The 27,631-nt window shown below is 44.4% G+C and overlaps 2 protein-coding genes across 5 annotated transcripts in view; one reads left to right on the forward strand and one right to left on the reverse strand.

The window, feature by feature from the left end:
* Positions 1 to 986: 986 nt before the first annotated feature.
* LOC139420580 (ganglioside induced differentiation associated protein 1) lies at positions 987 to 17,862 on the reverse strand. Of its 2 annotated transcripts, XM_071170766.1 has the most exons (7): positions 17,685 to 17,862; positions 5,607 to 5,799; positions 3,088 to 3,261; positions 2,886 to 2,980; positions 2,691 to 2,765; positions 2,466 to 2,505; positions 987 to 1,357 (listed from the first exon to the last, which is right to left on the reverse strand). In XM_071170766.1, exons 1-7 carry the CDS (start codon positions 17,850 to 17,852, stop codon positions 999 to 1,001), a joined length of 1,104 nt encoding a protein of 367 aa, XP_071026867.1. In that variant the 5' UTR covers positions 17,853 to 17,862; the 3' UTR covers positions 987 to 998. The 2 variants fall into 2 exon arrangements, with proteins under 2 accessions (XP_071026867.1, XP_071026866.1); XM_071170765.1 differs by lacking the exon at positions 2,466 to 2,505 and having other exon boundaries at positions 2,651 to 2,765.
* A 1,388-nt stretch (positions 17,863 to 19,250) lies between these two features.
* Positions 19,251 to 27,631, forward strand: part of LOC139420126 (junctophilin-1-like) — an 83,784-nt gene continuing 75,403 nt past the window's right edge. For all 3 annotated transcript variants that reach the window (XM_071169867.1, XM_071169869.1, XM_071169868.1), the window contains exons 1-3: positions 19,251 to 19,363; positions 19,515 to 20,032; positions 23,384 to 24,155. In XM_071169867.1, coding sequence (XP_071025968.1) covers positions 19,654 to 20,032; positions 23,384 to 24,155 — 1,151 coding nt within the window. In that variant the 5' untranslated portion in view covers positions 19,251 to 19,363; positions 19,515 to 19,653. The remainder of the gene's footprint in view (positions 19,364 to 19,514; positions 20,033 to 23,383; positions 24,156 to 27,631) is intronic.

Consider the following 27,631-nt stretch of genomic DNA (forward strand, 5'->3'; position numbering starts at 1 on the left):
ACTCAACTGTCAAAGCCAAGCTGTCAGAAGGCAGGAGGAACCACAGACTCATCTGACAAAGCCAAGCTGTCAGAAGGTAGGAGGAAGCACAGACTCAACTGACAAAGCCAAGCTGTCAGAAGGCAGGAGGAACCACAGACTCAACTGACAATCTGACACACAAACTAAAGATGACTGAAAAAGCATATTTGGCCTATTAAATAATGCAATGAGCAACACGGCAAAGAGAAATGTCCACATTATGTGAACAATAAAGTTATATTCAATAAAGTTATATTCTATTGTGTCTATGGTTTATGGACAATCCACTGCACCACAATGTACTGACAGCAATGGGCAATGGTAGCTGTGTGTTACAGAGTAAAGCAACCCATTCTGGGTTTAAGCATATCTCTCTCTCCTTCCCTGCCTCTCTCTTCCCATCTCTCTCTCTCTCTCCTTCCCTGCCTCTCTTTTCCCATCTCTCTCTCTCTCTCTCTCTCTCTCTCTGTCCCTGTCCCTGCCTCTCTCTTCCCATCTCTCTCTCTCTCTCTCTCTCTCTCTCTCTCTCTCTCTCTCTCTCTCTCTCTGTCCCTGCCTCTCTCTTCCCATCTCTCTCTCTCTCTCTCTCTCTCTGTCCCTGCCTCTCTCTTCCCATCTCTCTCTCTCTCTCTCTCTCTCTCTCTCTCTCTCTCTCTCTCTCTCTGTCCCTGCCTCTCTCTTCCCATCTCTCTCTCTCTCTCTCTCTCTCTCTGTCCCTGCCTCTCTCTTCCCATCTCTCTCTCTCTCTCTCTCTCTCTCTCTCTCTCTCTCTCGCTTTCCCTGCCTCTTTCTCTCTCTCTCTGTCCCTGCCTCTCTTCCCAACTCTCTCTCTCTCTCTCTGTCCATCTCTCTCTCTCTCTGTCCCTGCCTCTCTCTCTCTCTCTCTCTCTCTCTCTCTCTCTGTGTCCCTGCCTCTCTCTCTCTCTCTGTCCCTGCCACTCTCTTCCCATCTCTCTCTCTCTCTCTCTCTCTCACCTCTACCACCTGGTAATTAACATCCTGGTCTTCAGGTAAAGGAAGGCCAGGTACGTGGCTCCTCCCAGGATGCCTATGAGCAGCGTGGTGCCAACGAACGCCGGCACGTGTTGCTTCGCCACCCGGAACGCGGCGGGTAGCACGGCCGAGATCAGGATGTTGTTTACGTGACCCAGAACCCTCCGGAAGGACGGGCGCTCCAGGACACGCTCATAGTAGGCCTCCAGGTTGCCGCGGTTCCCGTTGCCCCAGTAACGGCGGGAAAGCCCCAGGAACTTGAGGCGGTGCAGGGTGACAGCCAGGGAGACGTCGGCCATGCTGAAGAACTCTCCACACAGCCACGACTGACTACTGCCCTCCTCTGGTGGAAAGAAGAAGAGGAAGAAGATTTTGTACAGTGTCTTCTGTCTTAAAACAGTTGTGTCAATTATAAAGGTGTATTCATCTCTTCTCCTGTCTGCTACCTGACGTCTCCTCCACCTGGTCCAGAACCTTCTCCTGTATGCTACCTGGTGTCTCCTCCACCTGGTCCAGAACCTTCTCCTGTATGCTACCTGGTGTCTCCTCCACCTGGTCCAGAACCTTCTCCTGTATGCTACCTGGTGTCTCCTCCACCTGGTCCAGAACCTTCTCCTGTATGCTACCTGACATCCCCTCCACCTGGTCCAGAACCTTCTCCTGTATGCTGCCTGGTGTCTCCTCCACCTGGTCCAGAACCTTCTCCTGTATGCTACCTGATGTCTCCTCCACCTGGTCCAGAACCTTCTCCTGTATGCTACCTGATGTCTCCTGCACCTGGTTCAGAACCTTCTCCTGTATGCTACCTGGTGTCTCCTCCACCTGGTCCAGAACCTTCTCCTGTATGCTGCCTGGTGTCTCCTCCACCTGGTTCAGAACCTTCTCCTGTATGCTACCTGATGTCTCCTCCACCTGGTCCAGAACCTTCTCCTGTATGCTGCCTGGTGTCTCCTCCACCTGGTTCATGTCTCCTCCACCTGGTCCAGAACCTTCTCCTGTATGCTACCTGATGTCTCCTGCACCTGGTCCAGAACCTTCTCCTGTATGCTACCTGATGTCTCCTCCACCTGGTCCAGAACCTTCTCCTGTATGCTACCTGATGTCCCCTCCACCTGGTCCAGAACCTTCTCCTGTATGCTGCATGGTGTCTCCTCCACCTGGTACAGAACCTTCTCCTGTATGCTACCTGATGTCTCCTCCACCTGGTCCAGAACCTTCTCATGTATGCTACCTGACGTCTCCTCCACCTGGTCCAGAACCTTCTCCTGTATGCTACCTTACGTCTCCTCTGTAGTTCTGTCTCCACCTGGTCCAGAACCTTCCCCAGTGTAATACCTACCTGACGTCTCCTCTGTAGTTCTGTCTCCACCTGGTCCAGAACCTTCCCCAGTGTAATACCTACCTGGTGTCTCCTCCACCTGGTCCAGAACCTTCCCCAGTGTAATACCTACCTGGTGTCTCCTCTGCTCTCCTCTGTAGCTCTGTCTCAACCTGGTCCAGAACTTTCCCCAGTGTAATACCTACCTGATGTCTCCTCCACCTGGTCCAGAACCTTCCCCAGTGTAATACCTACCTGGTGTCTCCTCTATAGTTCTGTCTCAACCTGGTCCAGAACCTTCCCCAGTGTAATACCTACCTGGTGTCTCTTCTGCTCTCCTCTGTAGCTCTGTCTCAACCTGGTCCAGAACTTTCTCCAACTCATCCAGAATCTTCTTAAGATACTTCATGTTGTCATGGTCAAACAGCTTGTGCTACAAACGGAGGGAAACTGGGCGTTTAGGCTTTCATGACATCATGCAGAGATGGTAAACAGTTCCAGGTTGAAAAGGAGTAGTAAAAGAGGCATGTGGATTTGAGTCATGCCACTGTACCTTTAAACGCCTCGTTTTAGCCATATAGGCCTCTTTTAGCTCTGGGTTTTCCTCCGCTAGCTTCTTCAGCTCCGACTCTGTGTTCCCAATCTGTGCTGTCACACACAAATACAACCACGTCATTATTATACCCCCAATATACCACGGAAGTTAGTGTGTGTGTGTGTGTGCGTGTGCGTGTGTGTGTGCGTGCGCGTCTCACCTCGTATACGTGTGGTGGCGTAGGCTGGGATGTGTGAGTCCACGGTGATCTCTGGGTGGAGTATGGAGCCGTGTGTATAGGCGTCCATCTGTAGAGAGTCCAGTAGTTCTCTGTAGTGCTGGACTCTGTGGTAGTACATACTGCCTTCCTCGGGGATCAGCTTAGCAGTTCCCTCTACAGACATACAAAAGGGACAAAGAACGGAGAAACAGAGATGGTTAATGAACAAGATAACTATAACGAAGCAGCATTACCCAAACCTCTCCAGCAGTACCCAAACCTCTCCAGCATTACCCAAACCTCTCCAGCATTACCCAAACCTCTCAAGCATTACCCAAACCTCTCCAGCAGTACCCAAACCTCTCCAGCAGTACCCAAACCTCTCTAGCATTACCCAAACCTCTCCAGCAGTACCCAAACCTCTCCAGCAGTACCCAAACCTCTCCAGCATTACCCAAACCTCTCCAGCAGTACCCAAACCTCTCCAGCAGTACCCAAACCTCTCCAACAGTACCCAAACCTCTCCAGCAGTACCCAAACCTCTCCAGCAGTACCCAAACCTCTCCAGCAGTACCCAAACCTCTCCAGCATTACCCAAACCTCTCCAGCAGTACCCAAACCTCTCCAGCAGCACCCAAACCTCTCCAGCAATACCCAAAGCTCTCCAGCAGTACCCAAACCTCTCCAGCAGTACCCAAACCTCTCCAGCAGTACCCAAACCTCTCCAGCAGTACCCACAGCCGGCCCGGTTAGTTGATATGTCCCAGAAGTACAGTAGCACTGCAGATTCAACTAATGAAGGGCTTGATGACCATTTAAATGAGTTGTGTTAGTTCTAGAATAAATCAATGAAGTGGGCTGGCTGAGGGTACTGGAGGAGAGGTTTGGGAAACAATGAGACAAAGGTTATTCTTCTGTTTTGTCTGAATATAGAGACAGACAATTAATTCAAAGTGTGAACCTGCAAAAGGTATTGCCATTAGGCATGGGCAAGTTGAATTAATACTACATTTTGATTTATTTGAAAAGTGTTTGTCAAATACAATTATATATGTGCTTGTATTTGAGACATAATTTTCAGACAAATCAATAAAAGCGCTCCTCTCCTCTCCGTATGCTTACCAGAATATCCCCTCTTATCTGCAGTAGACTAGGCTGAACAACATGAGATGGATCCATTTACACCAAGACAACAGGGGAACAAAATGAAACTGATAATAGTGAATGAAAACAATGAGCAAAGAGGAAAATAACACTAATAATGATAATGATAATAATAATAACAATAATAACAATAATAATAACAATAACAACAATACTAATAATAATGAAGATAATAATAACAATAAAAACCACAACAACAACAACAACAACAACAATAATAATAACAATAATAACAATAATAATAATAATAATAACAATAACAATAACAATAATAATAATAATAATAATAATAATAATAATAATAACAATAATAACAATAATAATAATAATAATAATAACAGCAATAACAACAATAACAATTATTATAATAATAATAATAACAATAACAATAATAATGAGGAAGAACAAAAGACCAAAATGAACAGCTGGTAGAGTGGAGGCAGGGATGTTGAGAGTGGAGGCAGGGATGTTGAGAGTGGAGGCAGGGATGTTGAGAGTGGAGGCAGGGATGTGGAGAGTGGAGGCGGGGATGTTGAGAGTGGAGGCGGGGATGTTGAGAGTGGAGGCAGGGATGTTCAGAGTGGAGGCAGGGATGTTGAGAGTGGAGGCAGGGATGTGGAGAGTGGAGGCAGGGATGTGGAGAGTGGAGGCAGGGATGTGGAGAGTGGAGGCAGGGATGTTGAGAGTGGAGGCAGGGATGTTGAGAGTGGAGGCAGGGATGTTGAGAGTGGAGGCAGGGATGTTGAGAGTGGAGGCGGGGATGTTGAGAGTGGAGGCAGGGATGTTCAGAGTGGAGGCAGGGATGTTGAGAGTGGAGGCAGGGATGTTGAGAGTGGAGGCAGGGATGTTGAGAGTGGAGGCAGGGATGTTGAGAGTGGAGGCAGGGATGTTGAGAGTGGAGGCAGGGATGTTGAGAGTGGAGGCAGGGATGTTGAGAGTGGAGGCAGGGATGTTCAGAGTGGAGGCAGGGATGTTGAGAGTGGAGGCAGAGATGTTGAGAGTGGAGGCAGGGATGTTCAGAGTGGAGGCAGGGATGTTGAGGCAGGGATGTTGAGAGTGGAGGCAGAGATGTTGAGAGTGGAGGCAGGGATGTTGAGAGTGGAGGCAGGGATGCAATAAAAAGGGGAACAAAACTGAGCACTGAAAATCCATGTGTCAATTTGATCAGGGATTAAATGATTATAATATAGGATTATACATTGACACTTTGGGGGTTGTTCACGTGTTTTAGGGGGAACACCTAATGGGTTGCCCAGTCACCCTAGTCCTAAGGTTAGGGGTTAAGGGTTAGGGGTTTTAGGATTAAGGGTTAGGCGTTAGGGTTAGGTGTCAGGGGTCAGGGGTCAGTTACTTGCCATCTCTGAAGTTCTGGTCTAGATAGTCCATGATCTGAACAGGGTCTGTGATGACGTTGTCATTGTGGACGAGGACTGGTACCTCTCCTGCCGGGTTCAGTCTCATGAACCAGGGCTCGTTGTGTTCACTAAGAGGCAGACTGACATCATACTCCTCACAGATCAGTCCCTTCTCTGCTATGGCCAGACGCACCTAGACAGGACAGTCACAGCACAGTTACACCTAGATAGGACAGTCACAGCACAGGTGCATCTAGACAGGACAGTCACAGCACAGTTACATCTAGGAACACCTAGACAGGACAGTCACAGCACAGTTACATCTAGACAGGACAGTCACAGCACAGTTACATCTAGGAACACCTAGACAGGACAGTCACAGCACAGCTACATCTAGACACACCTAGACAGGACAGTCACAGCACAGGTGCATCTAGACAGGACAGTCACAGCACAGTTACATATAGGAACACCTAGACAGGACAGTCACAGCACAGCTACATCTAGGAACACCTAGACAGGACAGTCACAGCACAGCTACATCTAGGAACACCTAGACAGGAAAGTCACAGCACAGGTGCATCTAGACGCACCTAGACAGGACAGTCACAGCACAGCTACATCTAGACACACCTAGACAGGACAGTCACAGCACAGGTGCATCTAGACAGGACAGTCACAGCACAGTTACATCTAGGAACACCTAGACAGGACAGTCACAGCACAGCTACATCTAGGAACACCTAGACAGGACAGTCACAGCACAGGTGCATCTAGACGCACCTAGACAGGACAGTCACAGCACAGCTACATCTAGACACACCTAGACAGGACAGTCACATCACAGTTAGTTAAGATGCACAGCTCAGTCCCTTCTCTGCTATGGCCAGACTCATGTACATAGATTGACAGATCTAGAATGAGATTATATTTCTAAGCACAGGACAACACAATTCAAATGAGCAACATCCCCACTCAGCAGCATCACATCTTTCTAAACTACGGCCCAGGCACACCTGCAATACACACCAGACCCTTCTCTATAATAATCAGAAGCCCTACAATACAGCTCCAATACAATACAGCTCCACCTACAATACAGCTGTCCTACACTACAGCTCCACCTACAATACAGCTACACCTACAATACAGCTGTCCTACACTACAGCTCCACCTACAATACAGCTCCAATACAATACAGCTCCAATACAATACAGCTACAATACAGCTCCACCTACAATACAGCTCCACCTACAATACAGCTCCACCTACAATACAGCTCCAATACAATACAGCTCCAATACAATACAGCTCCAATACAATACAGCTACAATACAATACATCTACAATACAATACAGCTCCACCTACAATACAGCTACAATACAATACATCTACAATACAATACAGCTCCACCTACTATACAGCTACACCTACAATACAGCTCCAATACAATACAGCTCCAATACAATACAGCTCCAATACAATACAGCTCCAATACAATACAGCTACAATACAGCTCCACCTACAATACAGCTCCACCTACAATACAGCTCCACCTACAATACAGCTCCAATACAATACAGCTCCAATACAATACAGCTACAATACAATACAGCTACAATACAGCTCCACCTACAATACAGCTCCACCTACAATACAGCTCCACCTACAATACAGCTCCACCTACAATACAGCTCCAATACAATACAGCTCCAATACAATACAGCTCCAATACAATACAGCTCCACCTACAATACAGCTACAATACAGCTACAATACAATACAGCTACAATACAATACAGCTCCACCTACAATACAGCTACAATACAATACAGCTCCAATACAATACAGCTCCCCCTACAATACAGTTACAATACAGCTACAATACAATACAGCTACAATACAATACAGCTCCACCTACAATACAGCTACAATACAGCTACAATACAATACAGCTACAATACAATACAGCTCCACCTACAATACAGCTACAAAACCATACAGCTACACCTACAATACAGCTACAATACAGCTCTACCTACAATTCAGCTACAATACAATACAGCTCCACCTACAATACAGCTACAATACAATACAGCTACAATACACCTACAATACAGCTCCACCTACAATACAGCTCCACCTACAATACAGCTCCACCTACAATACAGCTCCACCTACAAAACAGCTCCAACTACAATACAGCTACAATACAATACAGCTACAATACAGCTACAATACAATACAGCTCCAATACATTACAGCTCCACCTACAATACAGCTACAATACAGCTACAATACAATACAGCTCCACCTACAATACAGCTCGAATACAATACAGCTCCAATACAATACAGCTCCACCTACAATACAGCTACAATACAGCTCCAATACAATACAGCTACAATACAATACAGCTCCACCTACAATACAGCTCCACCTACAATACAGCTACAATACAGCTACAATACAATACAGCTACAATACAATACAGCTACACCTACAATACAGCTACAATACAGCTCTACCTACAATACAGCTCCAATACAATACAGCTCCACCTACAATACAGCTCCACCTACAATACAGCTCCACCTACAATACAGATACAATACAATACAGCTCCAATACAATACAGCTCCACCTACAATACAGCTCCAATACAATACAGCTCCACCTACAATACAGCTACAATACACCTACAATACAGCTCCACCTACAATACAGCTCCAATACAATACAGCTCCACCTACAATACAGCTCCACCTACAATACAGCTCCACCTACAATACAGCTCCACCTACAATACAGCTACAATACAGCTCCAATACAGCTCCACCTACAATACAGCTCCACCTACAATACAGCTCCACCTACAATACAGCTCCACCTACAATACAGCTACAATACAATACAGCTCCACCTACAATACAGCTCCACCTACAATACAGCTCCAATACAATACAGCTCCAATACAATACAGCTCCAATACAATACAGCTACAATACAATACATCTACAATACAATACAGCTCCACCTACAATACAGCTACAATACAATACATCTACAATACAATACAGCTCCACCTACAATACAGCTACACCTACAATACAGCTCCAATACAATACAGCTCCAATACAATACAGCTCCAATACAATACAGCTCCAATACAATACAGCTACAATACAGCTCCACCTACAATACAGCTCCACCTACAATACAGCTCCACCTACAATACAGCTCCAATACAATACAGCTCCAATACAATACAGCTACAATACAATACAGCTACAATACAGCTCCACCTACAATACAGCTCCACCTACAATACAGCTCCACCTACAATACAGCTCCACCTACAATACAGCTCCAATACAATACAGCTCCAATACAATACAGCTCCAATACAATACAGCTCCACCTACAATACAGCTACAATACAGCTACAATACAATACAGCTACAATACAATACAGCTCCACCTACAATACAGCTACAATACAATACAGCTCCAATACAATACAGCTCCCCCTACAATACAGCTACAATACAGCTACAATACAATACAGCTACAATACAATACAGCTCCACCTACAATACAGCTACAATACAGCTACAATACAATACAGCTACAATACAATACAGCTCCACCTACAATACAGCTACAAAACCATACAGCTACACCTACAATACAGCTACAATACAGCTCTACCTACAATTCAGCTACAATACAATACAGCTCCACCTACAATACAGCTACAATACAATACAGCTACAATACACCTACAATACAGCTCCACCTACAATACAGCTCCACCTACAATACAGCTCCACCTACAATACAGCTCCACCTACAAAACAGCTCCAACTACAATACAGCTACAATACAATACAGCTACAATACAGCTACAATACAATACAGCTCCAATACATTACAGCTCCACCTACAATACAGCTACAATACAGCTACAATACAATACAGCTCCACCTACAATACAGCTCGAATACAATACAGCTCCAATACAATACAGCTCCACCTACAATACAGCTACAATACAGCTCCAATACAATACAGCTACAATACAATACAGCTCCACCTACAATACAGCTCCACCTACAATACAGCTACAATACAGCTACAATACAATACAGCTACAATACAATACAGCTACACCTACAATACAGCTACAATACAGCTCTACCTACAATACAGCTCCAATACAATACAGCTCCACCTACAATACAGCTCCACCTACAATACAGCTCCACCTACAATACAGATACAATACAATACAGCTCCAATACAATACAGCTCCACCTACAATACAGCTCCAATACAATACAGCTCCACCTACAATACAGCTACAATACACCTACAATACAGCTCCACCTACAATACAGCTCCAATACAATACAGCTCCACCTACAATACAGCTCCACCTACAATACAGCTCCACCTACAATACAGCTCCACCTACAATACAGCTACAATACAGCTCCAATACAGCTCCACCTACAATACAGCTCCACCTACAATACAGCTCCACCTACAATACAGCTCCACCTACAATACAGCTACAATACAATACAGCTCCACCTACAATACAGCTCCACCTACAATACAGCTCCAATACAATACAGCTCCAATACAATACAGCTCCAATACAATACAGCTCCACCTACAATACAGCTCCACCTACAATACATCTCCACCTACAATACAGCTACAATACAATACAGCTACAATACAATACAGCTACAATACAGCTACAATACAATACAGCTACAATACAATACAGCTACACCTACAATACAGCTCCACCTACAATACAGCTACAATACAGCTCCACCTACAATACAGCTACAATACAGCTCCACCTACAATACAGCTCCACCTACAATACAGCTACAATACAATACAGCTACAATACAGCTCCAATACAATACAGCTCCACCTACAATACAGCTCCACCTACAATACAGCTCCAATACAATACAGCTCCACCTACAATACAGCTACAATACAATACAGCTACAATACAGTTCCACCTACAATACAGCTCCGCCTGCAATACAGCTCCACCTACAATACAGCTCCACCTACAATACAGCTCCAATACAATACAGCTCCACCTACAATACAGCTCCACCTACAATACAGCTACAATACACCTACAATACAGCTCCACCTACAATACAGCTCCACCTACAATACAGCTCCACCTACAATACAGCTACAATACAATACAGCTACAATACAGCTACAATACAGCTACAATACAATACAGCTACAATACAATACAGCTACACCTACAATACAGCTACACCTACAATACAGCTACAAAACAGCTACACCTACAATACAGCTACAATACAGCTCCATCTACAATACAGCTACAATAAAGCTCCAATACAATACAGTTCCACCTACAATACAGATACACCTACAATACAGCTCTAATACAATACAGCTCCACCTACAATACAGCTACACCTACAATACAGCTACACCTACAATACAGTTCCACCTACAATACAGTTCCACCTACAATACAGCTACACCTACAATACAGCTCCAATACAATACAGCTCCACCTACAATACAGCTCCACCTACAATACAGCTACAATACAATACAGCTCCAATACAGCTCCACCTACAATACAGCTACAATACAGCTCCACCTACAATACAGCTACAATACAGCTACAATACAGCTCGACCTACAATACAGCTACAATACAGCTACAATACAGCTCCACCTACAATACAGCTCCACCTACAATACAGATACAATACAGCTCCAATACAATACAGTTCCACCTACAATACAGCTACCCCTACAATACAGCTACAATACAGTTCCACCTACAATACAGCTACCCCTACAATACAGCTACAATACAGCTCCACCTACAATACAGCTACAATACAATACAGCTACAATACAGCTACAATACAATACAGCTACAATACAGCTCCAATACAACACAGTTCCACCTACAATACAGCTACACCTACAATACAGCTCCACCTACAATACAGCTACAATACAATACAGCTACAATACAATACAGCTACAATACAGCTCCAATACAACACAGTTCCACCTACAATTACAGCTACACCTATAATACAGTTCCACCTACAATACAGCTACACCTACAATACAGCTACACCTACAATACAGCTCCACCTACAATACAGCTACAATACAATACAGCTCCAATACAATACAGCTCCAATACAATACAGCTACAATACAATACAGCTCCAATACAATACAGCTACAATACAATACAGCTACAATACAGCTCCAATACAACACAGTTCCACCTACAATTACAGCTACACCTATAATACAGTTCCACCTACAATACAGCTACACCTACAATACAGCTACACCTACAATACAGCTCCACCTACAATACAGCTACAATACAATACAGCTCCAATACAATACAGTTCCACCTACAATACAGCTACAATACAATACAGCTCCAATACAATACAGCTACAATACAATACAGCTCCAATACAATACAGTTCCACCTACAATACAGCTACACCTACAATACAGCTACAATACAATACAGCTACAATACAATACAGCTTCACCTATAATACCCTTACACTTGTGACATGTCATTATGAACCTGGAGTAGGACATCAAAGAATTCTCTATGATGGGACTGTGGACTTCAAAGCATATGGATAGACTACATTGGAAAGCACAGCCGCGAGCTGCCCAGTGACACGGGCCAACCAGACGAGCTAAATTACTTTTATACAGCTCCACCTACAATACAGCTCCACCTACAATACAGCTCCAATACAATACAGCTCCAATACAATACAGCTCCACCTACAATACAGCTCCACCTACAATACATCTCCACCTACAATACAGCTACAATACAATACAGCTACAATACAATACAGCTACAATACAGCTACAATACAATACAGCTACAATACAATACAGCTACACCTACAATACAGCTCCACCTACAATACAGCTACAATACAGCTCCACCTACAATACAGCTACAATACAGCTCCACCTACAATACAGCTCCACCTACAATACAGCTACAATACAATACAGCTACAATACAGCTCCAATACAATACAGCTCCACCTACAATACAGCTCCACCTACAATACAGCTCCAATACAATACAGCTCCACCTACAATACAGCTACAATACAATACAGCTACAATACAGTTCCACCTACAATACAGCTCCGCCTGCAATACAGCTCCACCTACAATACAGCTCCACCTACAATACAGCTCCAATACAATACAGCTCCACCTACAATACAGCTCCACCTACAATACAGCTACAATACACCTACAATACAGCTCCACCTACAATACAGCTCCACCTACAATACAGCTCCACCTACAATACAGCTACAATACAATACAGCTACAATACAGCTACAATACAGCTACAATACAATACAGCTACAATACAATACAGCTACACCTACAATACAGCTACACCTACAATACAGCTACAAAACAGCTACACCTACAATACAGCTACAATACAGCTCCATCTACAATACAGCTACAATAAAGCTCCAATACAATACAGTTCCACCTACAATACAGATACACCTACAATACAGCTCTAATACAATACAGCTCCACCTACAATACAGCTACACCTACAATACAGCTACACCTACAATACAGTTCCACCTACAATACAGTTCCACCTACAATACAGCTACACCTACAATACAGCTCCAATACAATACAGCTCCACCTACAATACAGCTCCACCTACAATACAGCTACAATACAATACAGCTCCAATACAGCTCCACCTACAATACAGCTACAATACAGCTCCACCTACAATACAGCTACAATACAGCTACAATACAGCTCGACCTACAATACAGCTACAATACAGCTACAATACAGCTCCACCTACAATACAGCTCCACCTACAATACAGATACAATACAGCTCCAATACAATACAGTTCCACCTACAATACAGCTACCCCTACAATACAGCTACAATACAGTTCCACCTACAATACAGCTACCCCTACAATACAGCTACAATACAGCTCCACCTACAATACAGCTACAATACAATACAGCTACAATACAGCTACAATACAATACAGCTACAATACAGCTCCAATACAACACAGTTCCACCACACAGCTACACCTACAATACAGCTCCACCTACAATACAGCTACAATACAATACAGCTACAATACAATACAGCTACAATACAGCTCCAATACAACACAGTTCCACCTACAATTACAGCTACACCTATAATACAGTTCCACCTACAATACAGCTACACCTACAATACAGCTACACCTACAATACAGCTCCACCTACAATACAGCTACAATACAATACAGCTCCAATACAATACAGCTCCAATACAATACAGCTACAATACAATACAGCTCCAATACAATACAGCTACAATACAATACAGCTACAATACAGCTCCAATACAACACAGTTCCACCTACAATTACAGCTACACCTATAATACAGTTCCACCTACAATACAGCTACACCTACAATACAGCTACACCTACAATACAGCTCCACCTACAATACAGCTACAATACAATACAGCTCCAATACAATACAGTTCCACCTACAATACAGCTACAATACAATACAGCTCCAATACAATACAGCTACAATACAATACAGCTCCAATACAATACAGTTCCACCTACAATACAGCTACACCTACAATACAGCTACAATACAATACAGCTACAATACAATACAGCTTCACCTATAATACCCTTACACTTGTGACATGTCATTATGAACCTGGAGTAGGACATCAAAGAATTCTCTATGATGGGACTGTGGACTTCAAAGCATATGGATAGACTACATTGGAAAGCACAGCCGCGAGCTGCCCAGTGACACGGGCCAACCAGACGAGCTAAATTACTTTTATGCTCGCTTTGAGGCAAGTAACACTGAACCATGCATGAGAGCATCAGCTGTTCTGGGCGGCTGTGTGATCACGCTCTCTGTAGCCGATGTGAGTAAGACCTTTAAACAGGTCAACATTCACAAGAACACAGGGCCAGACAGATTACCAGGACGTGTACGCTGAGCATGCGCTGAACAACTGGCAAGTGTCTTTACTGACATTTTCAACCTCTCCCTGTCTGAGTCTGTAATACCAACATGTTTCAAGCAGAACACCATATTCCCTGTGCTCAAGAACACAAAGGTAACCTGCCTAAATGACCACCGACCTGTAGCACTCACGTCTGTAGCCATGAAATGCTTTGAAAGGCTGGTCATGGCTCACATCAACACCATTATCCCAGAAACCCTAGATCCACTCCAATTTGCATACTGCCCCAAAAGATCCACAGATGATGCAATCTCTATTGCACTCCATACTGCCCTTCCCCACCTAGACAAAAGGAACACCTATGTGAGAATGCTATTCATTGACTACAGCTCAGTGTTCAACACCATAGTGCCCTAAAAGCTAATCACTAAGCTAAGAACCCTGGGACTAAACACCTCCCTCTGCAACTGGATCCTGGACTTCCAGGTGGTAAGGGTAGGTAACAACACATCCTCCACGTTGATCCTCAACACAGGGGCCCCTCAGGGGTGCGTGCTCAGTCCCCTACTGTACTCCCTGTTCACTCATGACTGCACGACCAGGCATGACTCCAACACCATCATTAAGTTTGCTGATGACACAACAGTGGTTGTCCTGATCACTGACAACGACGAGACAGTCTATAGGGAGGAGGTCAGAGATTTGACCGTTTGGTGCCCGGATAACAACCTCTCCCTCAATGTGATCAAGACTAAGGAGATGATTGTGGACTACAGGAAAAGGGGGACCGAGCATGCCCCCATTCTCCTTGACGGGGCTGTATTGGAGCAGGTTGAGATCTTCAAGTTCCTTAGAGTCCACATCACCAACAAACTAACATGGTCCAAGCACACCAAGACAGTCGTGAAGAGGGCACGAAAAAACCTATTTCTCCCCTGGAGACGGAAAAGATTTGGCATGGGTCCTCAGATCCTCAAAAGGTTATTCAGCTGCACCATCGAAAGCATCCTGACTGGTTGCATCACAGCCTGGTATGGCAACTGCTCAGCCTCCAACCGCAAGGCATTACAGAGGGTAGTGCATATGGCCCAGTACATCACTGGGGCCAAGCTTCCTGCCATGCAGGAACTCTATACCAGGAGGTGTCAGAGGAAGGCCCTAAAAATGGTCAAAGACTCCAGCCACCCTAGTCATAGACTGTTCTCTCTGCTAGAGCACGGCAAGCGGTACCGGAGCGCCAAGTCTAGGTCCAAGAGGCTTCTAAACAGCTTCTACCCCCAAGCCATAAGACTCCTTAACATCTAATCAAATGGCTACCCAGACAATTTGCATTTCCCCCCCTACACATTGACTCTGTACCGGTACCCCCTGTATATAGCCTCCACATTGACTCTGTACCGTAATACCCTGTATATAGCCTCCACATTGACTCTGTATCGGTACCCCCTGTATATAGCCTCCACATTGACTCTGTACCGTAACACCCTGTATATAGCCTCCACATTGACTGTGTACCGTAATACCCTGTAAATAGCCTCCGCATTGACTCTGTACCGTAATACCCTGTATATAGCCTCACTATTATTTTACCGCTGCTCCTTAATTGAATGACTATTATAATTGTATTTTATTTTTCCTTAAAACAGCATTGTTGGTTATGGGCTTGTAAGTAAGCATTTCACTGTAAGGTCTACTACACCTGTTGTATTTAGCATGTCACTGTAATGTCTACTACACCTGTTGTATTCAGCATTTCACTGTAATGTCTACTACACCTGTTGTATTCAGCATTTCACTGTAAGGTCTACTACACCTGTTATATTCAGCATTTCGCTGTAAGGTCTACTACACCTGTTGTATTCAGCATTTCACTGTGAGGTCTACTACACCTGTTGTATTCAGCATTTCACTGTAAGGTCTACTACACCTGTTGTATTCAGCATTTCACTGCGAGGTCTACTACACCTGTTGTATTCAGCATTTCACTGTGAGGTCTACTACACCTGTTGTATTCAGCATTTCACAGTAAGGTCTACTACACCTGTTGTATTCAGCATTTCACTGTAAGGTGAAACACCTGTTGTATTCAGCATTTCACTGTAAGGTGAAACACCTGTTGTATTCAGCATTTCACTGTAAGGTGAAACACCTGTTGTATTCAGCATTTCACTGTAAGGTGAAACACCTGTTGTAATTCAGCATTTCACTGTAAGGTCTACTACACCTGTTGTATTCAGCATTTCACTGTGAGGTCTACTACACCTGTTGTATTCAGCATTTCCCTGTAAGGTCTACTACACCTGTTGTATTCAGCATTTCACTGTGAGGTCTACTACACCTGTTGTATTCAGCATTTCACTGTGAGGTCTACTACACCTGTTGTATTCAGCATTTCACTGTAAGGTCTACTACACCTGTTGTATTCAGCATTTCACTGTAAGGTCTACTTCACCTGTTGTATTCAGCATTTCACTGTAAGGTCTACTACACCTGTTGTATTCAGCATTTCACTGTAAGGTCTACTACACCTGTTGTATTCAGCATTTCACTGTGAGGTCTACTACACCTGTTGTATTCAGCATTTCACTGTGAGGTCTACTACACCTGTTGTATTCAGCATTTCACTGTAAGGTCTACTACACCTGTTGTATTTAGCATGTCACTGTAAGCTCTACAGCTTTTGTATTTGGCACATGTGATAAATAACGTGTGATTTGATTTGGAACTGGGATTTCGCTGTAAGAAAGGCCATGTGCATGTTGGCCAATAGATCCGGCTTCCTGTTCAAGTAGAAATAGCAAAACAGCCTGGTTACAGTCCGTTTTTGGAGCTGCAAAAGCCTATATGATGCTATAACTTCATTTATTTTGTCATATCAGTGTTATTTTGATTAGCATGTCGCAATACCTTGCCTAGTCACGCAATCCACGCATACCCTTGTGGAGCTGTCCATTACGACATGGTTCTGAAACACTCACCTTCTGCGAACTGAAGGACTGCGTCCAATGATACAGTGTCATTTTGGATGGTTTGGCAGTCGTACTTTCTGTGACAGCTCCGCTCTTTTGTTGTACCTCTTGAACATCACCCTTGTTGATGAGGATTTCTTTATCATCCTGAAATTCGGCGCTGTTTTCCGCCGCCATTTTAGCTATATGTCTGTCGCTGAGTTGTTGCTGTGTTTGGGACGGTTGTCACTAGTTACCACAGCCACAAAATTAAATTGTCTTTGTCATAAAAATCATTGAAAACAAAAATGTGATTTTTGGACTTAATTTAAGGTTATGGTTATGCATAAGTATAGCAGTGTGGTTAAAGTTAGTTTTAAGGTTAGAATTAGGTTCAAAATCAGATTTTTAAGAAGATAAATTGTAGAAGTAGGCGGGGTTTTTATATTTGTGGCTGTTGTAACTAGTGACAATCAATTGGTTACGGATCCGAGCGAGGTCAGACCTCCAACCTATTGCGTCATCAGCATCACACCCCTCTTAGTTTCATCAGGACTGATGAATGAGAGATGAATGGGAAATGGCCATGTTTGTGAGTACCTCTCTGAAAGATCACAACTTCGAGTAGTCCTATGTCTGTGTGTTATGAAAAGCCTCAGTGGTTGTAGATCTATATTTAAATTAGCCTACGTAGTAGCTATTAATTTAAGTTTATGTAACGTGTGTAAAATAATAGCAATAAATATCCTTCTAGTTTTAGAAAATGCTCTTTGTAATTTGATAAATCGTCGCTCGTGAGAGGTTGCGTCCCATACAGCAGCTCTACGTAGTGTTGACCATTGCTTCCAGTCATCAGCAGAGGTCGCTGTTATCCACTCCTTTTTCAAATAAATTCAATTCAATTCAAGGGGCTTTATTGGCATGGGAAACATATGTTTATATTGCCAATGCAAGTGATTTGTGATACTGTGATATTGTCAGTATTGTATTGATAAATTAATAGTTTCCCTTCGACTGAAGCTCATATATTTACATCATGTCTGAACTGATTGAATAATCAAGTTGTGTAGAATTAAGAATTAGAGTTTGACCTTATTATAGCCTATTTAAAACATGCCAGAAGCTTATATATATATATATATATTATTATTATATGTACAATTATAGGTTGACAGATTTAAGACTGTTACTTAAATACAACTGTCACAAAAAGTAGCCTTCAACAGCAAAGTGTACATATTCTTTTCATTACGACATGTTGAGAGTTTTGCCTGAAATCGGCGATTTCAGAGTTTTACAGTGGCCGTATGATGAAATTAGAATACGGGTTTAATCGGATCTTTATGAATCCCACAGGACATTTATATATTTACCCACTGTTCACTCACACCTCAAAAAGAGCCATTCTGTAGAGGAAACACACCTGTTCTATCGACGCGGTAGCGGCTATCTGACGGTTGCTCTGCTATTTGAACTATGTGATTTACTGGCGGACAGCAGCACATAATACAGGGGGCTAAAGCGGGTACACCCTCATAATTAGCTGAGGGGGTGGCAGTGGGGGTAGTGGGAGGGAGGTTCTACTGGCGTGACGTAGCAAATTGGCCGTGTCTTTCTTGTTTGGAGACTCGATGCTTCTCTCTCTCCCTCTGATCAGTGGAGGGGGGAGACGAGCTATCACACAGCGGCGGATACCGCGTGCGACTCCGGTAAATGACTCTTCCCCGTTCACACCCTACCCTAACCACATACACACTAAAGCCACTTCACGCATGCTTTTCTCTTTTACATGTCTATCGCTTGGAACCACACACTGCCCATGATCCCCACAATAAACACTTTCTGTTTGTTTGTTTTTAGTTCTTGTGCAAAACAGAGTCGTCTCTGTTTTCTCCACCTCTCCGCTCCCTGCTGGATCCCTTCTGGGGGGATAATAACACGACACCATTGAGTCAGCCTACGACCGTAAAGTTCTCGCTCCATTTCGAGGCTGTTCTGAATGACGGGCGGACGGTTCGACTTCGATGATGGAGGAACATACTGCGGAGGGTGGGAGGACGGTAAAGCCCATGGACATGGCATCTGTACCGGGCCAAAAGGCCAGGGCGAGTACGCCGGCTCCTGGTCGCACGGCTTTGAGATAGTGGGGGTGTACACCTGGCCCAGCGGGAATATGTACCATGGCTACTGGTCCCAGGGGAAACGGCATGGGCTTGGGGTCGAAACCAAAGGGAAGTGGATTTACCGCGGTGAGTGGAGTCACGGCTTCAAGGGTCGCTATGGACTCCGACAGAGCCACAATACACCTGCGAGGTACGACGGGACGTGGAGTAACGGGCTACAGGACGGGTATGGGATTGAGACCTACGGCGACGGTGGTAAGATACCCGTTATAGGCTACTGTTATAAAGGATGGACATGTTGTTTTGGAAATTGCGTGTGTATCTCTTTAAACCGCGAAGCAGTGGGATCCGTCTTGGCGATCTGTTGTGGTTTGGCGTGCGAAGAGGTTCATGCACATAGAGGCCAGATAATGGACATGTGACTGTAGGGTTATCGCAGGTTTATTATAGGGATGTTATTATATCTCCTAACATTTAGACTGATTGGGGATTTTGACTTTAGCTCTATTACGTGCACATGCTCGCCTTGCATTCCCCATAAAATATTTGATTTAGTCCTATAATAAATAGGTTCCCCATAATTATTTTTGATAGAATAACATCCTTATTGATTTTTTTTAAAATATAAGCATCATTTCTAGGCTATCTGTGCTAGGTGTACAGGTATCTGACAAAATCAATTATTATGTGAAAGTCTTAATAGGGAATTGGGCCGCAAACCAGAACAGCTTCAATGTGCCTTGGCATACATTCTACAAGTGTCTGGAAAGCTATTGAACGGATTGCTTCCCCATTATTCAACCTGATCTCAGAACATTTTATATTATCCTCTATGCAAATCCTCGAAACTCCATGTTATGTTGAGTTTTGTATGGTATGTATTCATTTGTGGATGTCCATCACCCATTTCCTACGATATATTACGAATTTGCAAAACTTAAAATTTGTTATGAATTTGCAAAACGTATATGTTATGAATTCTAGCTAGGTGGCTAACTGGCTAATGTTAGCTAGGCTAGCAGTTAGGGTTAAGTTTAGGAGTTAGGTTAATGGGTTAAGGTTAGGGGAAGGGTTAGCTAACATGCCAAGTTGTTGCTAATTAGCTAAAATGCTAAAGTTGTCAGTAACGCTCTATCTTATGTAACCATACCAAATGTAACATATCTTACTAATTAGTGTCCCGGATTTACTTTACTATGTTACGTCTAGCCTATGAGACCAGGCTGTTCCACGATAAATTCCATCGTTTGGTGTTTTTGTTGATGTCGGAGGAAAACGCTCTCAGGCATTTCTCCAGAATCTCCCATAAGTGTTCAATTGAATTGAGATCTGGTGACTGAGACACAAACACAAATCAAATCAAATGTATTTATAAAGCCCTTCGTACATCAGCTGATATCTCAAAGTGCTGTACAGAAACCCAGCCTAAAACCCCAAACAGCAAGCAATGCAGGTGTAGAAGCACGGTGGCTAGAAATAACTCCCTAGAAAGGCCAAAACCTAGGAAGAAACCTAGAGAGGAACCAGGCTATGTGGGGTGGCCAGTCCTCTTCTGGCTGTGCCGGGTGGAGATTGTAACAGAACATGGTCAAGATGTTCAAATGTTCATAAATGACCAGCATGGTCAAATAATAATAATCACAGTGAACAGTTTAGGGTTCCATAGCCGCAGGCAGAACAGTTGAAACTGGAGCAGCAGCATGGCCAGGTGGACTGGGGACAACAAGGAGTCATTATGCCAGGTAGTCCTGAGGCATGGTCCTAGGGCTCAGGTCCTCTGAGAGAGAGAAAGAATGAGATAATTAGAGAGAGCATTCTTAAATTCACACAGGACACTGAATAGTACAGGAGAAGTACTCCAGATATAACAAACTGACCCTAGCCCCCCGACACATAAACTACTGCAGCATAAATACTGGAGGCTGAGACAGGAGGGGTCAGGAGACACTGTGGCCCAATCCAATGATACCCCTGGACAGGGCCAAACAGGAAGGATATAACCCCACCCACTTTGCCAAAGCACAGCCCCTACACCACTAGATGGATATCTTCAACCACCAACTTACCATCCTGAGACGAGGCCGAGTATAGCCCACAAAGATCTCCGCCACGGCACAACCCAAGGGGGGGGGGGGGCGCCAACCCAGACAGGAAGACCACGTCAGCGACTCAACCCACTCAAGTGACGCACCCCTCCTAGGGACGGCATGGAAGAGCACCAGTAAGCCAGTGACTCAGCCCCTGTAATAGGGTTAGAGGCAGAGAATCCCAGTGGAGAGAGGAGAACCGGCCAGGCAGAGACAGCAAGGGCTGTTCGTGGCTCCAGAGCCTTCCCGTTCACCTTCCCACTCCTGGGCCAGACTACACTCAATCATATGACCCACTGAAGAGATGAGTCTTCAGTAAAGACTTAAACGTTGAGACCGAGTCGGTGTTTCTCACATGGGTAGGCAGACCATTCCATAAAAATTGAGCTTTATGGAAGAAAGCCTCCAGCTGTTTGCTTAGAAGTTCCAGGGACAATTAGGTTAATTGTGACCGTAGCGTACGTGTAGGTATGTACGACAGGACCAAATCAGAGAGATAGGTAGGAGCAAGCCCATGTAATGCTTTGTAGGTTAGCAGTAAAACCTTGAAATCAGCCCTTGCCTTGACAGGAAGCCAGTGTAGGGAGGCTAGCACTGGAGTAATATGATCAAATTTTTGGGTTCTAGTCAAGATTCTAGCAGCCGTATTTAGCACTAACTGAAGTTTATTTAGTGCTTTATCCAGGTAGCCGGAAAGTAGAGCATTGCAGTATACCAGGTGGGCATCCTTCCCATTTTAATCCGTAGTAAAGTCATGAGCTTGATTTTGGGGCGGCAGGGTAGCCTAGTGGTTATAGCGTTGGACTAGTAACCGGAAGGTTTCAAGTTCAAGCTGAACATGCAGTTAACCCACTGTTCCTAGGCCAGTTAACCCACTGTTCCTAGGCCAGTTAACCCACTGTTCCTAGACCAGTTAACCCACTGTTCCTAGACCAGTTAACCCACTGTTCCTAGACCAGTTAACCCACTGTTCCTAGGCCAGTTAACCCACTGTTCCTAGGCCAGTTAACCCACTGTTCCTAGGCCAGTTAACCCACTGTTCCTAGGCCAGTTAACCCACTGTTCCTAGACCAGTTAACCCACTGTTCCTAGACCAGTTAACCCACTGTTCCTAGACCAGTTAACCCACTGTTCCTAGGCCAGTTAACCCACTGTTCCTAGGCCAGTTAACCCACTGTTCCTAGACCAGTTAACCCACTGTTCCTAGACCAGTTAACCCACTGTTCCTAGACCAGTTAACCCACTGTTCCTAGACCAGTTAACCCACTGTTCCTAGACTGTCATTGAAAATAAGAGAATGGGAAAATAATATTGTTCTTAACTGAATTGCCTGGTTAAATAAAGGTAAAATAAAAAAATATTGTTGTAGGGAATTAGTATCTTAGTTGAGACCGGTGGGCCAGTTTCTTTCTGTGGCTTTTTAATTATTACTTTTAAAATCAACCAACCAATCGAGTAATCAATCATCCAGCCAACCGATCGATCTATTCACCCCAGATGTGTCCTGTCTCTCCTCCAGGTTCATATCAGGGCCAGTGGATGGGTGGGATGCGGCATGGATATGGCGTGCGCCAGAGTGTTCCGTACGGCATGGCCACTGTGATCCAGTCCCCACTGCGTACCTCCTTGGCATCCCTGCGCTCCGAGCAGAGTAACGGCTCCGTGCTCCAGGATCTCTCCGGTGACACGCCCACCGGCGGCCGCGGCGGGTTCGTCCTCAACTTCCACTCGGACGGCGAAGTGGCCACCGGGAAGAAGAAGAAGGGTCTGTTCCTCCACGGGTCGCTGTTCGGAAGCCTCCGTCGGCTACACAAGTCCGAATCGAAGTCGTCCATCTCCAGCAAGAGGAGTTCGGCACGCAGCGACGCCGCTATGAGCCGCATCAGCTCCTCCGACGCGGATGCCAACTCCACCGTCTCCCTGGGCGACGGAGAGCTGCCGGAAGAGGACTTGGTATTGGAGGATCACGTGGATGCCACCACCACCGAAACGTACACGGGGGAGTGGAAGAACGACAAGCGCAACGGGTTCGGCGTCAGCGAACGTTCCAACGGGATGAAGTACGAGGGGGAGTGGCTGAACAACAAGCGCCACGGTTACGGGTGCACCACCTTCCCCGAGGGGAACAAGGAAGAAGGGAAGTACAAGAATAACGTGTTGGTTCGTGGAATAAGGAAGCAACTGATCCCGCTAAAGAACCCCAAAACCAAAGAGAAGGTGGACCGGGCCGTGGAGGGGGCGCGGAGGGCAGGGGCCACCGCCAGGACCAAAGTGGAAATAGCAGCTTCCAGGTAGGTCCCTGGGGATGTGGGGCGTGCGTGTGTGTGTGTGTGCATGTGTGAGAGAGAGAGAGAGAAAGACAGAATGAGTGTTCCACCTGTAAATACACACTCTATGCAGCATTCAGATACGCAAGATCTTCCTACATCCCCATTCTGCCTGATATGACTGATATAACTAGAGTTGGGATCAAAGCCCTTCCTACATCCCCATTCTGCCTGATATGACTGATATAACTAGAGTTGGGATCAAAGCCCTTCCTACATCCCCATTCTGCCTGATATGACTGATATAACTAGAGTTGGGATCAAAGCCCTTCCTACATCCCCATTCTGCCTGATATGACTGATATAACTAGAGTTGGGATTGAAGACCCAGCCTTCTATAAAAGCAGTCTCATGACAGTGGGCCCTAATGTTCATTCACCATCGTTATCACCATCTAGTGGGCCCTAATGTTCATTCACCATCACCAACCAGTGCTTCTGTGTGATGCCACCAGTTTATTAGTCCTTGTGTGTGTGTGTGTGTGCGCTCTTTGTGTTCTATGCTTCTATCCTCTCATATCACATACAGTGTTTCACCGGTGTTGACTTAGCAGAGGCAGGCAGCCTGATTTAGGTCAATTCTGGGCCATGCCAAGTTTATCTGGTGTGCCGTATAACGATAGACACACACACACACACACACTGCCAGGCACCCAGGGACAGGCACCCAGGGACAGGTACCCAGGGACAGGTACCCAGGGACAGGTACCCAGGGACAGGCACCCAGGGACAGGCACCCAGGGACAGGCACCCAGGGACAGGTACCCAGGGGAGAGCAGGTGTGCTGGATGTGACCTTTTCATGGGCGGCACATCCCAATGGCACCCTATTCCCTATATAGTGCACACTACTTTTGACCAGAGCTTCCTATAGGCTGTCTAGTCTAAAGTAGTGCACTACATAGGGAATAGGGTGCCATTTATGACACAGACAGTACATCTCTCCTTTTCCCCTTCAGAAGACTGATTACTGTTTGGCGGTTTAGAAAATATGTGCTGCGTAGAGTTGTGTCATCACAAACCTACTCAATATTTGTAACAGTATGTGTTCTACCGCCAAGACTTAACTTTCGCAGTCATTTTTTCAGTAGTATTATAGGTAGTAGATAGAGACGGAGAGAGAGTCAGAATATATAGAGACTTAGAGAGAGTCAGAATATATAGAGACTGAGAGAGTCAGAAAATATAGAGACTGTGTGAGAGAGTCAGAATATATAGAGACTGTGTGAGAGAGTCAGAATATATAGAGACTGTGTGAGAGAGTCAGAATATATAGAGACTGTGTGAGAGAGTCAGAATATATAGAGACTGTGTGAGAGAGTCAGAATATATAGAGACTGTGTGAGAGTCAACAGAATACAGTGCCTTGCGAAAGTATTCGGCCCCCTTGAACTTTGCGACCTTTTGCCACATTTCAGGCTTCAAACATAAAGATATAAAACTGTATTTTTGTGTGAAGAATCAACAACAAGTGGGACACAATCATGAAGTGGAACGACATTTATTGGATATTTCAAACTTTTTTAACAAATCAAAAACTGAAAAATTGGGCGTGCAAAATTATTCAGCCCCCTTAAGTTAATACTTTGTAGCGCCACCTTTTGCTGCGATTACAGCTGTAAGTCGCTTGGGGTATGTCTCTATCAGTTTTGCACATCGAGAGACTGACATTTTTTCCCATTCCTCCTTGCAAAACAGCTCGAGCTCAGTGAGGTTGGATGGAGAGCATTTGTGAACAGCAGTTTTCAGTTCTTTCCCAAGATTCTCAATTGGATTCAGGTCTGGACTTTGACTTGGCCATTCTAACACCTGGATATGTTTATTTTTGAACCATTCCATTGTAGATTTTGCTTTATGTTTTGGATCATTGTCTTGTTGGAAGACAAATCTCCGTCCCAGTCTCAGGTCTTTTGCAGACTCCATCAGGTTTTCTTCCAGAATGGTCCTGTATTTGGCTCCATCCATCTTCCCATCAATTTTAACCATCTTCCCTTTCCCTGCTGAAGAAAAGCAGGCCCAAACCATGATGCTGCCACCGCCATGTTTGACAGTGGGGATGGTGTGTTCAGCTGTGTTGCTTTTACGCCAAACATAACGTTTTGCATTGTTGCCAAAAAGTTCAATTTTGGTTTCATCTGACCAGAGCACCTTCTTCCACATGTTTGGTGTGTCTCCCAGGTGGCTTGTGGCAAACTTTAAACGACACTTTTTATGGATAGCTTTAAGAAATGGCTTTCTTCTTGCCACTCTTCCATAAAGGCCAGATTTGTGCAATATACGACTGATTGTTGTCCTATGGACAGAGTCTCCCACCTCAGCTGTAGATCTCTGCAGTTCATCCAGAGTGATCATGGGCCTCTTGGCTGCATCTCTGATCAGTCTTCTCCTTGTATGAGCTGAAAGTTTAGAGGGACGGCCAGGTCTTGGTAGATTTGCAGTGGTCTGATACTCCTTCCATTTCAATATTATCGCTTGCACAGTGCTCCTTGGGATGTTTAAAGCTTGAGAAATCTTTTTGTATCCAAATCCGGCTTTAAACTTCTTCACAACAGTATCTCGGACCTGCCTGGTGTGTTCCTTGTTCTTCATGATGCTCTCTGCGCTTTTAACGGACCTCTGAGTATCACAGTGCAGGTGCATTTATACGGAGACTTGATTACACACAGGTGGATTGTATTTATCATCATTAGTCATTTAGGTCAACATTGGATCATTCAGAGATCCTCACTGAACTTCTGGAGAGAGTTTGCTGCACTGAAAGTAAAGGGGCTGAATAATTTTGCACGCCCAATTTTTCAGTTTTTTATTTGTTAAAAAAGTTTGAAATATCCAATAAATGTCGTTCCACTTCATGATTGTGTCCCACTTGTTGTTGATTCTTCACAAAAAAATACAGTTTTATATCTTTATGTTTGAAGCCTGAAATGTGGCAAAAGGTTGCAAAGTTCAAGGGGGCCGAATACTTGCGCAAGGCACTGTATATAGAGACAGAGAGAGAGTCAGAATATATAGAGACTGAGAGAGAGTCAACAGAATATATAGAGACAGAGAGAGTCAACAGAATATATAGAGATTGAGAGAGTCAACAGAATATATAAAGACAGAGAGAGTCAACAGAATATATAGAGACAGAGAGAGAGAGTCAACAGAATATATAGAGACTGAGAGTCAACAGAATATATAGAGACTGAGAGAGTCAGAATATATAGAGACAGAGAGTAAACAGAATATATAGAGACTGAAAGAGAGTCAGAATATATAGAGACTGAGAGTAAACAGAATAAATAGAGACTGAGAGAGAGTCAGAATATATAGAGACAGAGAGAGAGAGTCAACAGAATATATAGAGACAGAGAGTAAACAGAATATATAGAGACAGAGAGTAAACAGAATAAATAGAGACTGAGAGAGAGTCAGAATATATAGAGACTTAGAGAGAGAG

Source organism: Oncorhynchus clarkii, chromosome 11, assembly GCF_045791955.1.
Source record: "Oncorhynchus clarkii lewisi isolate Uvic-CL-2024 chromosome 11, UVic_Ocla_1.0, whole genome shotgun sequence".
Lineage (NCBI taxonomy): Eukaryota > Metazoa > Chordata > Actinopteri > Salmoniformes > Salmonidae > Oncorhynchus > Oncorhynchus clarkii.

Bases quoted from the DNA above. Each gene is read 5' to 3' on its own strand.
- LOC139420580 (XM_071170766.1), bottom strand. From the start codon at position 17,852: ATGGCGGCGGAAAACAGCGCCGAATTTCAGGATGATAAAGAAATCCTC. The intron at 3,262-5,606 runs GCAAGTAACTGA...GTATGTCTGTAG, and splicing joins AGACCAGAACTTCAGAGATG to AGGGAACTGCTAAGCTGATC. The intron at 2,766-2,885 runs GTACAGTGGCAT...CTCCGTTTGTAG, and splicing joins CTAAAACGAGGCGTTTAAAG to CACAAGCTGTTTGACCATGA.